The 14,767-nt window shown below is 43.7% G+C and overlaps 1 protein-coding gene across 7 annotated transcripts in view; it reads left to right on the top strand.

Moving 5' to 3' along the window:
- The window catches only part of TLK2 (tousled like kinase 2), a 43,184-nt gene extending 28,417 nt beyond the window's left edge, over positions 1-14,767 (top strand). For all 7 annotated transcript variants that reach the window (XM_042021106.1, XM_042021102.1, XM_042021105.1 and 4 more), the window contains 10 exons: positions 1,845-1,911; positions 3,784-3,881; positions 4,258-4,339; positions 6,001-6,092; positions 7,138-7,227; positions 7,704-7,873; positions 9,300-9,438; positions 10,518-10,629; positions 11,564-11,671; positions 12,139-14,767. In XM_042021106.1, coding sequence (XP_041877040.1) covers positions 1,845-1,911; positions 3,784-3,881; positions 4,258-4,339; positions 6,001-6,092; positions 7,138-7,227; positions 7,704-7,873; positions 9,300-9,438; positions 10,518-10,629; positions 11,564-11,671; positions 12,139-12,312 — 1,132 coding nt within the window. In that variant the 3' untranslated portion in view covers positions 12,313-14,767. The remainder of the gene's footprint in view (positions 1-1,844; positions 1,912-3,783; positions 3,882-4,257; positions 4,340-6,000; positions 6,093-7,137; positions 7,228-7,703; positions 7,874-9,299; positions 9,439-10,517; positions 10,630-11,563; positions 11,672-12,138) is intronic.

Genomic DNA, 14,767 nt, shown 5'->3' with positions numbered 1-14,767 from the left:
AGATTAATCTGCTGGGGCTGGTTGAGATTCATTAGGGCAGCTTGGGCAGCACTAGGGGTAGGTAGGGGGTTTCCAGCATGTTTCTGTGAAACGGGACGGTGTTTGTCTCACAGCCCCCTTGATTTTTGTGGTGGTTGCTGTGACAGGCTGTTTTGGGCAGTGTTAGCCTGGTGGTGCTCGTTACATCTCTGCCCTAATGAATGGACTGATTGATGGTGTTTTTTATTTGTGCACGAGTATATGTGCAAACCTTGTTGCTGGTTTATTCAATTGTCTCTTAATTCCTTACACAGCAACAGCAACCAAAGAATCACAGAATCACAAAGACCTAAACTCTTGGGACGGTCTTTTAGATTATCTGAATCTAATTAAAATTCAGGCTGCGTGTGCAAATTAGAGTCATAGAATCACAGAATATCCTGAGTTGGAGGGGACTCCCAAGGACCATCAAGTCCAGCTCAGGGCCCCCAGCAGTTTTATTTGAAATGAGACAACATGTGACCATTTTTGGTACTGGCTTTGTTTTATATGTATCTTTAATTTGTAATAAGTAGTTCCTTCTGCTCAAGATTCTTTCATTGGGAACTTGGCTTACAAGTTTTCCATTAAATTTATCGGGTGGCAACTGCTTTAGGCCTTGTTTCAAGTACGTGGACTCTGCATTATCAACAGAGGGAAGCCTGGGGCATTTGAAGAGGAGCACTTGATGAGATGAATGCTCCCTCATCTCAATGTACTGAGTAAGGTCTCCCTGCACGGATGTAGGACTCGGCCCCCCCTTGAAAGAAGTTGAGGTGTTGATGCTCTGGAGGCCTCCTGCACTAACCCTGTGTGAAGTACTGTGGTAGAGCATAACTGCTCTTACAGGAATCCTCCTGGGATATGCTTTGAACTCAGTTTAGGTTTAAAAAAAGATATTTGTATGCTGTCACGTGCAGATCTTGTTTACAGAGTGAACAGATGCAGTTGATAAGGGCTTCATAGTTTTATGTTCACATGGGATGCTTTTACCAAATTCCTTGTTGGTAGTAATGAGACAATTAATATAGTGATTCATTTTTCTAATCCTAAAGATCTCAGCGTGTCATTGTATTTCACAAGTGATTGGCTCTGTCACTGTTTTAGTGTAAGGCTGTGCTTTGCCTCTGTCCTACGTGGCACGCTTGGTGTGGAAAAGACATTGAAAATGTTATGAAACTTCTTTTTACCAACCACCTAGAGCAGAAACTTCGCACATCATTTGCTATCAATAAAATAGGGATTATTCCCCTTATCTCATTGCTTCTCGTAAGTACATGTGAAGTCAAAAATACAATAAAGTAAATTTCCCAAGGTTTCCCTGGAAGCCACTTGGCAGAACATGAAACAGGAAGAAGTTCTGAATCCCAGGTCATTGCTCTGTTTACAGTGGCTGTGTGGCCAGGTGTGCTTCTAGTCTCAGAGTGAATATATGTGTTGAAATTATCCAGCTTTTGTTACAAAGAAAAATTTGGAAATGAATCAGTAAAGCAAACTTTACATGGAAAAATAAGATGTGGAATATTTGGGGTTCACTTTTCTATATTTAGATTATGGTTTAGCTGTCGTAGTTAAAAGTCAATCAGTAGCCTAGATAGGTGTTATTAGGGACTTGGATTTGAAATTAATGTATGTTGTTGAGGTTTAAGGTTTTGTTCTCCTTTAGACTGATTATTAAAAGATACAGATTGCAGAGTTTATCTAAAAATTTTGTGCTGTTGATTTACTCTGTGGAGTTGTTACTTCCACTGACAATGTGTATTTGCAGATTGTTCACTTTATCACATCTTGAAACCTAATGTGTTGAGTCTCTCTTTTTTACGCAGGTTAACATTAGCAGAATACCACGAACAGGAGGAAATCTTCAAACTCCGACTAGGTCATCTTAAAAAGGTAAGAACTAGTTGCAGCAAAGGCTTTTTGTGCAGTATTCTGTGAACGAGAGCATTTCTCTGTAGAGGTCACTGCTTGTTTGATCATCAAGAGGGTTTTGTGCTTGGAAGGGATAGCCTCGATTTTGTAATAATTTTTTCAGTGTGGTGGTATTCACGAAAGATGTTCTTTGCTTCAATAAATAGATTTCTGTGTCCTTACAGTTAGGATTTCATGCAGAGTTCTGCTCTTTTGATACATCTTCTGTCACTGTGACCTGCTTGGTGCTGGACTCTGAATGTGCATGACATGGGGGAACAGCAAGGAATGGACCAAGGGGAGAAAATTATGAGAACACAACAAAAAAATGCAACAGTCAAAAGACTTTTGCAGTTCTTTGCAATATTGAGTAACCAACGTTATCAGTCCAATAAAATCTCTTGGGCTGTTGCAAACCAGTCCTGTTCAGGCAGCTGCAATGCACATTTGTTCTCAAATACCTTGCCTCAGTAGGAACTGTACCTGCAAGTGAGGTTATATTTAGATAAGCTGTTGGTTACCTTGAAAGTGATTGCAGTGACCTATAAATAAGTTTTCTGGGACACTTCAACAGATGAAATACTGGGACAAAAAGTAGGTATCTTTTGCCATTTCCTGGTTAGGTGTGATCTCTGCTAAGGCCAAGGAGTTTTCTTTTGGAAGTGAACCAAAGAGGAAGCAAATGTCTTGCTGGAGTGCTGCTTCTTTTCTCAGGTGGTGCTCCAGCTCTACATTTAGTTTTTCTCCTGTAATCTTGACACACAAGCAGAATGCAAGGCCTCATTAATGCCTCCATACTCCTTGTTATTTTCTGTGGAAGGGAAAGTTACTGCACACCTGGAATCTGCTGGCAGTTTGCCCATTATGCTTTATTGACCTGTGAACAAAGAGAAGTGATACGGGCAGGGGAATGCTGCAGGCGTGCTGGCTGCACAGCTCTCACATGGCTGCAGGGGATTAACTGCAGGTCCGTGTATGCTGGCATGTAACGTTGGCACCCTGGAATGGAGGAATCCATTTGTAAATGGACCTTAATGGAAAATGAAGTAATGTGTTGGGATCGTGGCATTGTCTGAAGCTGCGCTTATCCTTCTCCACTTTTGGAAACTGGCTCATTCTTTATGTCTAAAAATAGAACCAGTTGGAAAGGGAAGGAGCAGAGTCACAAGACAGATGGGTAATGGTGTCCCCTGAGTCACATACACAAATTATACTGCTCAGGGAGCACGTTTGAATTGAGGTTTGCAGCCCTGGCCACAGTGACATGAATTCATTCTCATGTTGTTTTTGAGGGCACCAGAACTTGCAGCTAGACAAACACTATGTCAGAACTTCTACATGGCATTGAGGAACACTCTGACATGTTTGAGCAGTTACCACTAGTAGAACATAATGTCATTCTCTCACACTTCCCATCCTGTCCAGATGCTGCCCCATCTCGCATTGGCATCATGACATCCCTGCTCTTACTGCTGAGGCTGTCTTCTTTCTCTTGTCCCACCAAAACTGAAATTCCTTCAAAAACAGCTGCAGTAGCACTAACTCAGGGAAGGAGCAAGACCACAGCAACAAGGCTTCTTAATTACAGAAAGCATTAGAAACAAGGAGGTGTAAAGATGTGTCTCCTCCTGTCTGTGTAGGTGTGAACAGAATTACCCAGTCAGTTTTCATTCCTGTTACTTGCCACCTGACTGCGAATTGAACCTGACCATCTCTCTGATCTCCCAGACAAGTTTTGTGCCAATAACCTCTTCAGAAGTGGATTTGCATTTGTGTTTCCATAAATCAGGTGGAAACACTACCTGCAGTACCTTACAGAGTGTTGTGTTTTCGTTTTGGTTTTTCCTTGTGCAGGAAGAAGCAGAGATCCAGGCAGAGCTGGAACGGCTAGAGAGGGTTAGAAATCTGCACATCAGGGAATTGAAAAGGATACACAATGAAGATAATTCACAGTAAGTACATGGGATTCAGGGATGAGAACTTAAAGTTATTTTTTATTTGTTCTCTTCATAATGAGAAACAATCTTTTCATAATGGGAAACACTTAATCCTTTTAAAATTGATGTTAAAACTCAATAGTCACTTGATTGTGGGGTGGTACAGTTATAGTTTGAAGTTCTGTAAGACAAAGGCTTCCAAGTGCATCAAGGTACCATTAAATAGTCTTTCATTGATGCAGAGTGATCAAATAGCATCAAATGTGTCGGTCATTAACACGATTGTAATATTTCTCTGAAAGAGAAAGCGTTTCTTAGCTGTGAAGTAGCTGTGATCTATTGTGCAGAGGATTTCATTATTTCTGTCTTCTCAAACTGTCTTTCTCACCAGATTTAAAGACCATCCAACGCTAAATGATAGATACTTGTTGCTACATCTTCTGGGTAGAGGTGGCTTCAGTGAAGTATATAAGGTAACTTGGAAGTGGCAATCTGGCATAATCTGGATCTGCGGGAAGCAGAATTTTTACACTTTTTTTCTCAGTGCTGTGTGGGTTGTGGAGGGAAAAAGGGAGGACAAAGCTCATGGTGCATCTGGCTTGCATTAGACATCAGAGTTGAGATTTTCAGGTGCTGGCCTTGTCCTCAGAGGTCAAATTTCCTTCAAATGTGTGTCAAAAAATGTTGTACCAAGTCTTCAATTTTTGTTAGGACAGAGAAGCAAACCACTTGTTTCTTCAAATGCTACGTACAAATACCTGCAGTGGCTAAGCCTTACTGAGATGGCACAGCAAGTCTGAACATCTCTGTAAACAAGAGAAAATAGCTCCAACAATAAGAGCAGAGCCTGTACTTCCTGGGGGTGTAAAGCTTTGTTTCTTGTGTCTTCATTTTACCCTCTGAAAAAGCAGACCGGGGGGGGCAGTGTGTGTGTGTACTGTTGGGAATTCCTTAGAGCTGAGGATTCCTGGTATGTCAGCACTCTTGTCAGCCAAGACCTGGGATGCTTTGGTGCTTGCTATTTGACTATTTCACTTAGAGCCATTCCAGTTCTCAATATTCCCTATCTGTACTCAGAAGTTTTGAATTCATGTTGAATTTGGCTAGAATGGAAATAATTGTGCCAATGTAAATATTGGAAACTTCGTGGTGCTTTATTATTTTGATGCAGCACAACAGTGGGGGCCTAAACTAAGGGGGACTAGACTGTTCAGATGGGGGGGAAAAAAGGAGTGTGAGCTGTGTGCAAGTACTTTGAGCTCCTTTGCTGACTAAGCAGAAAGTTTTGGCTCCACAGATGAAAGCAAGAGGGTATGAATGTTTCCTACCTGCCTGCTCTTAAGAGTTATAACTGTTATTAAAACAAAGAAATGCTTAGCCCTTCTTCTCCAGGGTCTTGGCCAATCTATTAAGCATTAAGAATTAAGTAGACAACTTTTGAGATGAACACACATTATGCCTGTTTGCTTACCGCAGCATTTTGTCCTGTCCTGGAAATTACGAGCTATTGCTGCTCTCAGGCAAGGTAGAAGATTTCTGCATTGCTCCTTGAGTGCAATTTCAGAGGTCCATTCTTTAAAGACTGTTTAAATAATAAAAAAGTGGAGGTAAGAATAAAGCACAGGATCACACAGCTCTGCCATTGAATTCTCCAGCTTTTCTATGTGCTGAAACATTATGCTCCAAGTTGGAAAGCTGAGCTACATGCGTGAAACAAAGCATTGGAAAATGTTCTGCATTTTGGTGGGTTTTTTTTATTAACACAAGTGTAGAAAATGAATTTTGGACTTTGGGAAATAATGGCAGGGTCTTTCCCAGGATAAAAACTGTCTATATTTTGGTCATTTGGTCTTCCTGGTCCCTTTGTAGCTCTGGTAGTAAAAAGTCAAAATCAATGCAGCGTGAGTTAGATTCTGTGGGGAAGTCAGATCGAAGCACAGAATATTCAGTTGTTTCCAGAGTTGCTTAAATTCGTTAGTGAAACTTACTACATAAAAATGTGGGTTTGCTTTCCCTCACTATGTTGTAATGCTGATTTCCTGGGTGGGGATATTGGTTTATTAGAGCTTGTCAGCTTTTGCAGTGTTAACTTGAGCCTATGATTCCTACTGATTTTCAGCTCTTCTCTCTGCAGGCATTTGATTTAACAGAACAGAGATATGTAGCTGTGAAAATACACCAGTTAAATAAAAACTGGAGGGATGAGAAGAAAGAAAACTATCACAAGTAAGTGAATTTGTAAAGCAGCCAGACGTGTTTTCTGGTTCCTCCTGCATTTGGTTATCCAGTGCCTGTGAACAGGCTGCCAATTTTTTTCCTGTGTTTGCCACATTTCAAAAACTACTTTCTGTCCCAGTAGCTACTTGCAGAAGTTTCGGTCAGATTAGAAATGTTCTAAATGTGTGCATACACACAGAGAGTTTTGTATAAGCCATGTGGCTCTGCATTTTAAAGCACCAGCTCTGTGGGGAAAGTGCTGAAGTGGCTTCCCTCTGAAATGTTCAAGCAGTTTCGTGGGAAATGGTTTTTCCTGCCCATCTTTCAGGTTACACACCTGCATTGTGCTCCCTGGAAGTCATCCCCCTCCCTGTTTCCTAGAATAAGTGATCCTAATTGTGTCTTTCCAGTACCTGAAGGGAGCCTGCAAGAAAGCTGGAAAGAGACTGTTTACAAGGGCCTGGAGTGACAGGACAAGGGGGAATGGCTTCAACCTGACAGAGAAGCAGGGTTAAATTAAATTTTAGGAAGAAATTCTTTACTGGAAGCCTTTTGCTGTTGGTAACTCTTGCTCCCTAATGCCATGGGTTAGCTAATTCTGCAGAGTGACAGCTGAGCCTTCTCCATAGGACTTCCAAGATAAAGCTGTGTTCTTAATTCCTCAACAAGTCACTGGGACAAACCAAGCTGAATTTGAAGCCTGGAAATTAGGCGGCTAAGCATCATGGAATTCTTCTAGAACTTGCTGATTTTTGTATTCAGCTATCTTGGATCTCTTAAGGATTTATGAGATTATTCTATTTTGGCAAGCAGTACTATTAATCAAGATGAGTTATTTTGTAGCATTGCCAGGGTTGGAGCTGCACTCTGGTTCTGTGATTTGCAAGATCTGTTCTGTGCAGTTCCTCCTTCACTTGCTTTTTCTGAAGCTGTCTGAGGAACGTGCATGGGCTTGATTGAAGCTGGATGCTGTGTGGTATGTCTGGATTCAGTATCTGGAGAAATTAGACTTAAGTCACTTGTATGACTAATGCTCAGACTTTGCTGTTTTCAGACATGCGTGTAGAGAGTACAGAATTCACAAAGAACTGGATCACCCTCGAATAGTTAAACTATATGACTACTTCTCACTGGATACTGACTCGTAAGTTGTGTTGCTCTGTCCTTTCCCATGGTTTGAGCTATTCACTAAAGGCAAAGTATTTAAAACTTTCCAGGAGAGTCCAGAAAGTGTCCACACCAATGTTAGACTTTACTGCAGAGATAACCAAGGTGTACTTCCAGCATATGCTGGTTTTCTAGAGACTCCAGCTCACAAACCAGTGTGGTGTATTCTGTCAGATGTGGTGCTTTACTGGTAAATCCTGCTCTTGGCCCTGGGCAAATGCCACAGCTGATACAGCTTTCAGCCTCTGGGTCTTTAATGGGGGATCTCTGACCTTTGTATTGTTGAGCATTGAGGCCTGTGCTCCTGGTAGCTTGCTTCTAGAAAGGGATTAAGAGGCTGAGGGACTCTTAATTTAAATATTGGCCAAATAGGTGAGTTACAGACAAGCAGTAACAAAGTGTTCTGGTTTCTATCAGGTGCCTTAATTGCAATAACTCATGTTTTTCTTTCAGGTTTTGTACAGTGTTAGAATACTGTGAGGGGAATGATCTGGACTTCTACCTGAAACAGCACAAGCTAATGTCAGAGAAAGAGGCACGATCCATTATCATGCAGATTGTGAATGCTTTAAAATACTTAAATGAAATCAAACCTCCCATCATACACTATGACCTTAAACCAGGTATGCTGTGCTGACATGCTTAAGGATGCTAAGGAAATGTAATGGGTTACAAGTAATATGAGGAAGTTTCCTTTGGTCAGACAGCAAAAAGAAGACAGGGTTGCCTGGGAAAGCTAACTTGCAACAAGAAAAAAAACATAAAATGCACAGAACATTTGGAAAATGTGGAAAGGATGTTGTCTCCTGGAATTGCAACATAAAACAAAGAGGTGTAACATTGTTAAGAATGAGCCCTTGAACCCTGAAGTGGCTGTGTTCGTTTTCTTAATGTCTTGCTTGTATTCTGCTGTTGCAAGTTTCTGTTATTGCTTCATAAAGGTTCCTGCCATTACTGCTGTGCTTCATGTTCCCATTCTTCTGTCTTATTCTTTCTGTAATCATCTGGCTGAAAATTTGATGGCAGAAGCTAATTTTGAAATGTTCTTTTTTTCATATTGTGTGACAGCTCCCAAAGCTGACGACACACAGTCAGACTGCTCAGGTCTGCCTTTGAGTTAATTCAGTTACATCTGCTGTGAAGAAGATCCTCCCCAAATGGTGGTGTATATTTTCCTTCTACCATTGGGGCAGAGCCACAAGGGGGAAAATGGAAATGCTCTGTTTTGGGATGATGCATATTGGCTACATAGCTTTTTTTCTAGTCCAGTAAATTCATCCGTCTCTTTGGGCAGTTATCCCTGGCTTGTCTCCCTGTACTGGTGGCACCTCATCATCATTGTGTAACTGGTTTGTGATGTGGTTTGTTGCATCAGCACGAGGCATGTGTACAGGAGATGGTGCTGTTGCACTGGTTGTAGTGACCCCGTTTCCTCCCTGGCTGTTCCCAAGTTGTCTGAGCTCTGCCTGCAGCTGCCTAGAGCTGTGATTCATCCACTGCCATCACACACGGTTCTGCTACTTTATTGTAGGCTTGGAGAAAAACAGTGATGATCTGACTTCTTGATGGGTTTACAAAAGTCTCTTGCCTAAGCAGTAATTGTCCTTTTTGAGCTTAGAAAGTCACTGGGGAGCACTGCCAGGAAGGAGAGTTTCTGGAATGTTGAGAGGACAGGGCAAGTCAGAACTTCTGGGCAGAATGAGTCATAACTGTGTATGTGTACTTCTCTCTTTAATCCTCCTTTTTGACCTGCCCGTCCAACGGGACCTTTGGGAGGGGTCAAAACAGGCTGGGCTTGAAGCTCATTTGGCTAACAGGGCTCAGGATCTGGAGGCTCCAAGCAATATGAGGTCACTGGGTCATTCAAGATGAGCAGATCAGCTCTAGCACTTGGGCGGTCTCCAGTTGTCTCTGAAGTTCAGGGTTTTGAGAGTTAAAACATCTGGTGCACCTCACTGTAGATCCCTTGTCCTTGTGCAGTGCAGGGCTCAATGCATTTTTATTCTTGCTAAATGTGTATCCTAAGGGCGTTTTCCTTCCTTTGTCTAGGTAACATTCTTCTAGTCAATGGTACTGCATGTGGAGAGATAAAAATCACAGATTTTGGACTTTCCAAAATCATGGACGATGACAGCTACAACTCAGTTGATGGCATGGAGCTGACATCGCAGGGGGCTGGTACTTACTGGTAAGCGATGCCTGGGACACTTGCAAGTTAAGATCAAGAACAGTTTATAAACAGCTTTGGATGTGTGTCAGCTCTGTGTGTGCTGCCATTGTCTGTGACAGCTTGACACACTGGAGGTTTGAGACCCTGGAAACTGCTCTTGTTGTCACACAGCTCCTTTTGAGGCTGGCAGCATTTCACTGTTCAGTAGGTCAGTGTTTGAAAATCCACTCATATTCAAAGGGTTGGTGAAAAGCTGCATATGCTGCTGAGATAGCGAGCTCCAGAGTGGGGCTTGGCTGCTCTTTCACAGTCCAGAGTGGCTCTGTCTCGCATCTTAAACAAGAGCAAGGGGAATACTATACCTATTTGGAAATTCAGGTGCTGCATCAGGGAGATGAAAAGAGTATTCCTCTGAAATGAGGAGGTGAAAATCCATAGTTAGCTCTCAAAAAAGATGTAAAACTCACAGTGTTGTCTATAGCCAGAGCTTCACTTGAGTGTCGTGTTTTCAGCAATTCTTTTATCTTCTGTGCCAAGTGTCACTGTATCACCCTTGGCTGAGAGCAGACCCTTGGTGAGTGCCACCGAGTGTGACTCAGATGTCACCCAAGCTGCAGACTGTCACCATGGGCAACAGAACATTTGTTGGGGCATTCTGTGTTGTACAGCTTTGTTCTGTTCCTAAAAATGAAACTAGCTGTACCCTGAGTGAAGCTGAGTGTCTTTAACTGGGACATGGCGTATGGGGTTGTATTTCTAAAAATATGTATTTTGGCTGTGTGCTTTCATTGTGGAATTGTTGGCCAAGCCCTTTCAACAGCAAATAGCAGTTCTGAAGGTAAAAGAGAATGGGTGGTGAAAAGAAACTGACTGTGCTGAACTAGCTCAGAACACGAGTGTCTGGAGAGTCCTTGGGATCACTGTTCCCAGAAGGAGTAGCCAGCCATTGGTGATCTTGGCCCAGAGATGCACGGGAGTGAAATGGGACCCTTGAGTCCCAGGCCAGTATTTCATCACAGAATCTTCTGTTCTAAAGGAAATGATGGAAAATACTTGAAACTGCTGTTCATAACTTCTTATCGCTTCCTTCTAATCAGGTATTTGCCACCAGAATGTTTTGTGGTTGGGAAAGAACCTCCAAAGATTTCAAATAAAGTTGATGTCTGGTCGGTGGGAGTCATCTTCTATCAGTGTCTCTATGGCAGAAAGGTAAGAAGGTGCTTAATTCCTTTTCCTAGTGGTGTTTTGCAAACCTTTTTGGAGGCAGCCCAGGCTTCTGCTTCCTTCTCCACAGACTTAGAATGTGCTCCCTTGTCTCCTTGCCATCAGTTTCAGGGCAGAGCCCATGCTAATGGAAGTGGGGAGCATAGACTAGGCTGTGTTGTGCTTTACCTTTGGCATTTCCTTCAGAAAAGACATTCTGTAGAACATCTCTTTCCACTGGGCATGTTCCCACTGAGGCCCTTTTGGGCAGGACAGGTGTGTCATTCATGGTCTGAGGTTTTTGGTCCGGTCTTGGCTGTGATACTTTCAATGCCCTGAGTCTTTGTTGCTCTTGATGGCTGCAAGTGTTCAGGGGGGAAAAAAAAGTAGGTACAAAGACCCACTTTAGAAGCTTTTAGGGTGGCTTTTGAAAGGGAAGAGTGTGCATCAGGAAAAGGTGATTTGTCACGAGAAAAGGTAGATTTTTTTATGACAACAGGAGAGAGAGGGTGGAGAAGAGAAAGGATTCCATGGGCTCTTGTTTTCAATAGACCCTGGTACCCAAGTGTTATGGAAGCTGGGGCTGACACACATGTGCTGTTCAGTGCTGTCAGTCAGACACATGGAACCAGCCCAGCAGAGATGAGTGGGTGAATCTCTGCCGGCTCAGATGGATGACAAATGCTGTAACAGACCCATGAGGTCTGGAAGCAGCTGGAGATCCCTGCTGGCCAAGCCAGACGTGTTCCAGCTTGATCCCTTTTGTTCAGTTGAGTGTGGGAGCAATGCGTCCTGGTCCTCTGGTATCCACAGCACCTTCCCAGCAGTTGTGGGCTGCTTGCCTGGAAAAATGCTGATGTCAGGTGATGATAAACAGTAGAGCTACGGGTTCTTTATGCCTGTCACCAACCTTTAACAACTTTTTTCTTTCTTTTGGTAGCCCTTCGGTCACAACCAGTCACAACAGGATATTTTGCAGGAGAACACAATCCTGAAAGCTACTGAGGTGCAGTTCCCTCCAAAGCCAGTAGTCACACCGGAAGCAAAGGTAAATCTGCTTGAGGGTCAGTGAGCACAGGCAGTTCCAGCCTCCTGATTTCCATAAAATCAGCAGGAATCCTGTGTTTAATGCTCACCTATCACACAGTGATCAGTGGCTTTGCATGTCCCATCCTTGGAGGTGTTCAAGGCCAGGCTGGATGGAGCTCTGAGCAGCCTGATCTGGGAAAGGCATCCCCTGCTCATGGCAGGAAGGTTGGAATGACATGAGCTTTAAGGTCCTTCCAACCCAAACCATTCTGTGATTCCATGATTACTGCAGCTGTCTGGCTGAGCACTGAACACCAGGTGCCTCTGCCTGTGCTTCTCCTGGTGCAAGATGAGCTTTGGTGCTGTGTCTAGGAAGGAATTTCAGCACTGGGGTTGTTGTCATGTTGGCCCCACTCCCAAAGAGTCAAAAGCTTCCTGTTTCTGTCATAAGAAACTAATGCTTACTTTGGCTTTGGGGTACTGCAGGCATTCATCAGGCGGTGTCTGGCCTATCGAAAGGAGGACCGGATAGATGTCCAGCAGCTGGCCTGTGACCCCTACTTGCTGCCTCACATCCGCAAATCTGTATCCACAAGCAGCCCAGCTGGAGCTGCAATTGCATCAACCTCTGGATCATCCAATAACAGCTCTTCAAACTGAGACAGGGTAATAGGCCAAAAACTGCTTGAGAAACCGGCAAAAAGACTTTCAGAAACACCTTTGGAACAGAGGAATCCACAAGGGTCTCAAGAAACCTGTACCAGGTGCTTTTTCTCTTGCTTTTTTCCATCCATAGAGCATGACAACATCAACTCTCATCAAGAAAACCTTCGGCATCTAGCCCAAGCCATGTGGATAGGAGATGGCTTGAGGTTTATCCAGTCAGTGACCACAAAAGGGTGGCTGCTCTGAGCAAGGAGGGGAAACTGAAGAAAAAATACAGAAAGACATGGTTCCATGTACTGTGAACTTCTGAACATGCAGCCTTGGGGAATCCAGGACGCCGTGTGTGCTTCATATGAAGAATGTGGACTTTGGAAAAAAGACTGGGCTAGTCCAGTGTTGATATTTAAACATTGTTCTTTTTCTTTTAATAAAGTTTAGGTAACATCTCCTGAAAAGCTCGAAGCACCAAGGTTCAGCTGGGGATGGTATATGACTCTTTGCCCTTTGGAGGGGAAAAAAGTTGATCCTGCCTGTTCATGGCACTAGTGTTAGTGTTTTACCCCTAATTAATTTCAATTTTTTAAAAATAACAACTTTTTGGAAGAAAACAGTTTTCTGGTCTCAGTGAAACCCGTATTAGCAGGTTTGTGGCAGTGTCCATTCTGCAGCTGGTGCAGCTTTCTGCTCCTTTGGGGTGGCCTCTTAGGAATGATTCACCTTCTCAGGAGGGCAGTGAAGCCCTGGGAGAACAGGCCTGCATCACTCTGTGGTCAGAGTGGGTCACAGCTCAGGCTGCCATAACGTCTTAGCTGCTGATCATCACTCTCACAACAGTTGCACCTTTTTAATGCGTTGAAGTGCTGTTGTTTTTGCAGACCCAGCCCAACATGCTCACACCGAGCTCTCCACACTTGTGAGCCTGATCGTGGCTGGCAGGCAGAGAGCAGGCAGGGATCGGAGCACAGCTCAGGTGTCATCTGTGCCCAGACAGCTCTCTACTAACCCCGGTTCATGTTAGAGCTTTCTGAAGCTGCAGGCTTGTCTGCTCTTCTCTGTTTGGGTGACTTGGCAGCAAAACTTCCTCTCTCCCTTAACACTCCTCAAACTTGCTGACTCATGAAACTTGCTGCCATCACTGCATCCGATTTTAGATGGGAAGGAATGAGATAGTGTTCTTGAGAGGAGCAAACACCCGAATTATTGTCTCCCTCCTATAATCTGCCTGGTGGGGTCTTGTACCTTCAGCGGGATCTGCCTGCTGTGAAATGGGAGCCTCCCACTCCTTTTTATTCCCACATTGAAGGAAAACTGAAAACAAAAAATGCAGCACTTGAACATATGGCAGCCAGGTTGGACTGCTCCTAACGTGGCAGGAGTTCTTACCCAGAATATTTAAAATGCAGTGTTTAGGAGCAGGGTTTGTCCCAGGAGGGAGATGAGTGCTGCACTACTGCAACTCAGGGTGGTGGTTAAAAACCAAAACACCCTGTGCACACTTCCCAACCCAACCCCTGGACCACTGTGGGCTGGGGGATCCTTCGTGGGATAACTCCAGGATTGTACCCACAGCTGTGGCAGCCTGTGGGCTGTTTGGGTGGCTTTGTTACCCCAGTGGCATCTCCTGGCAAGTGCTGTTCTCCATCATGCACTCAGAACTGCCACTTGTCCACCTTATTGTACGCCATCATCTGCAAACACTGTGCTTAAACCTGATCAGGAACTTGTTAATTGAGAAATGGAGCAGTCTGTTGGAATTAAGCAACAGGCCAGGGAAGTGGACAACTCTGCTGCTTTGATTTTTCTTACTATTTTTGTAGTGACTCTTGGGCTTTTATTTGGATTTACTCCCTTGCAGCTGCATTTAAGGTGATGTCTAAACCTGCAGTGTTTTAGACAAAGAGTAGAAATACTGCATCTTTAAATCCTCAGCCATCCTCTCTTAGCCCTTTCCATGCCTCCCGTTCTAAGCCAGAAGTTAATTGTCCAGCAAGCAGCTTCAACGTTTATTCAGCCTCTGTCAGGAGAAATCAGGGTTGGTGCTTCATCTGCTTTGCCGAAACTGGTGATTTGGTATCTGTCCACATCGGGGAGAATTCTAAAAGGGTTTTTTCTATCCTGCTCCCATTGTTTCTTGGCCATCCAGTGTGTGTATCTCTGTGGGTGTGATTAGTTTTGTGTCAGAAGCATTTATTCCTGCTGTGCGACACCCATCCAGGGCCAGGGGACAGTGACGGCCTTTCGGGGCTGAAAGCAGGGAAGAACCCTGGTAGAATTCTGGCTGCAACACTTCCCTTGTTAAGATGGGTTTCACTTCCAGTAACAGACCCTATTGCCACACTGTTCATTTACTTAAAGTGTATGAAGAATTTGTAACTTAAACCAGGCCAGACTGTTTTGGCTCTACCCAACAGATGAGACATGGATATTAAAATAAGTTTTAAGAAACTGA

The sequence above is a fragment of the Corvus kubaryi genome, unplaced genomic scaffold (genome assembly GCF_017639235.1).
Source record: "Corvus kubaryi isolate FWS band 111438036 unplaced genomic scaffold, C.kubaryi_AGA036_p1.0 37120, whole genome shotgun sequence".
Classification (NCBI taxonomy): domain Eukaryota; kingdom Metazoa; phylum Chordata; class Aves; order Passeriformes; family Corvidae; genus Corvus; species Corvus kubaryi.
Note: the sequence above shows the minus strand (reverse complement) of the source record. Positions and strands in the feature narration are given on the sequence as shown.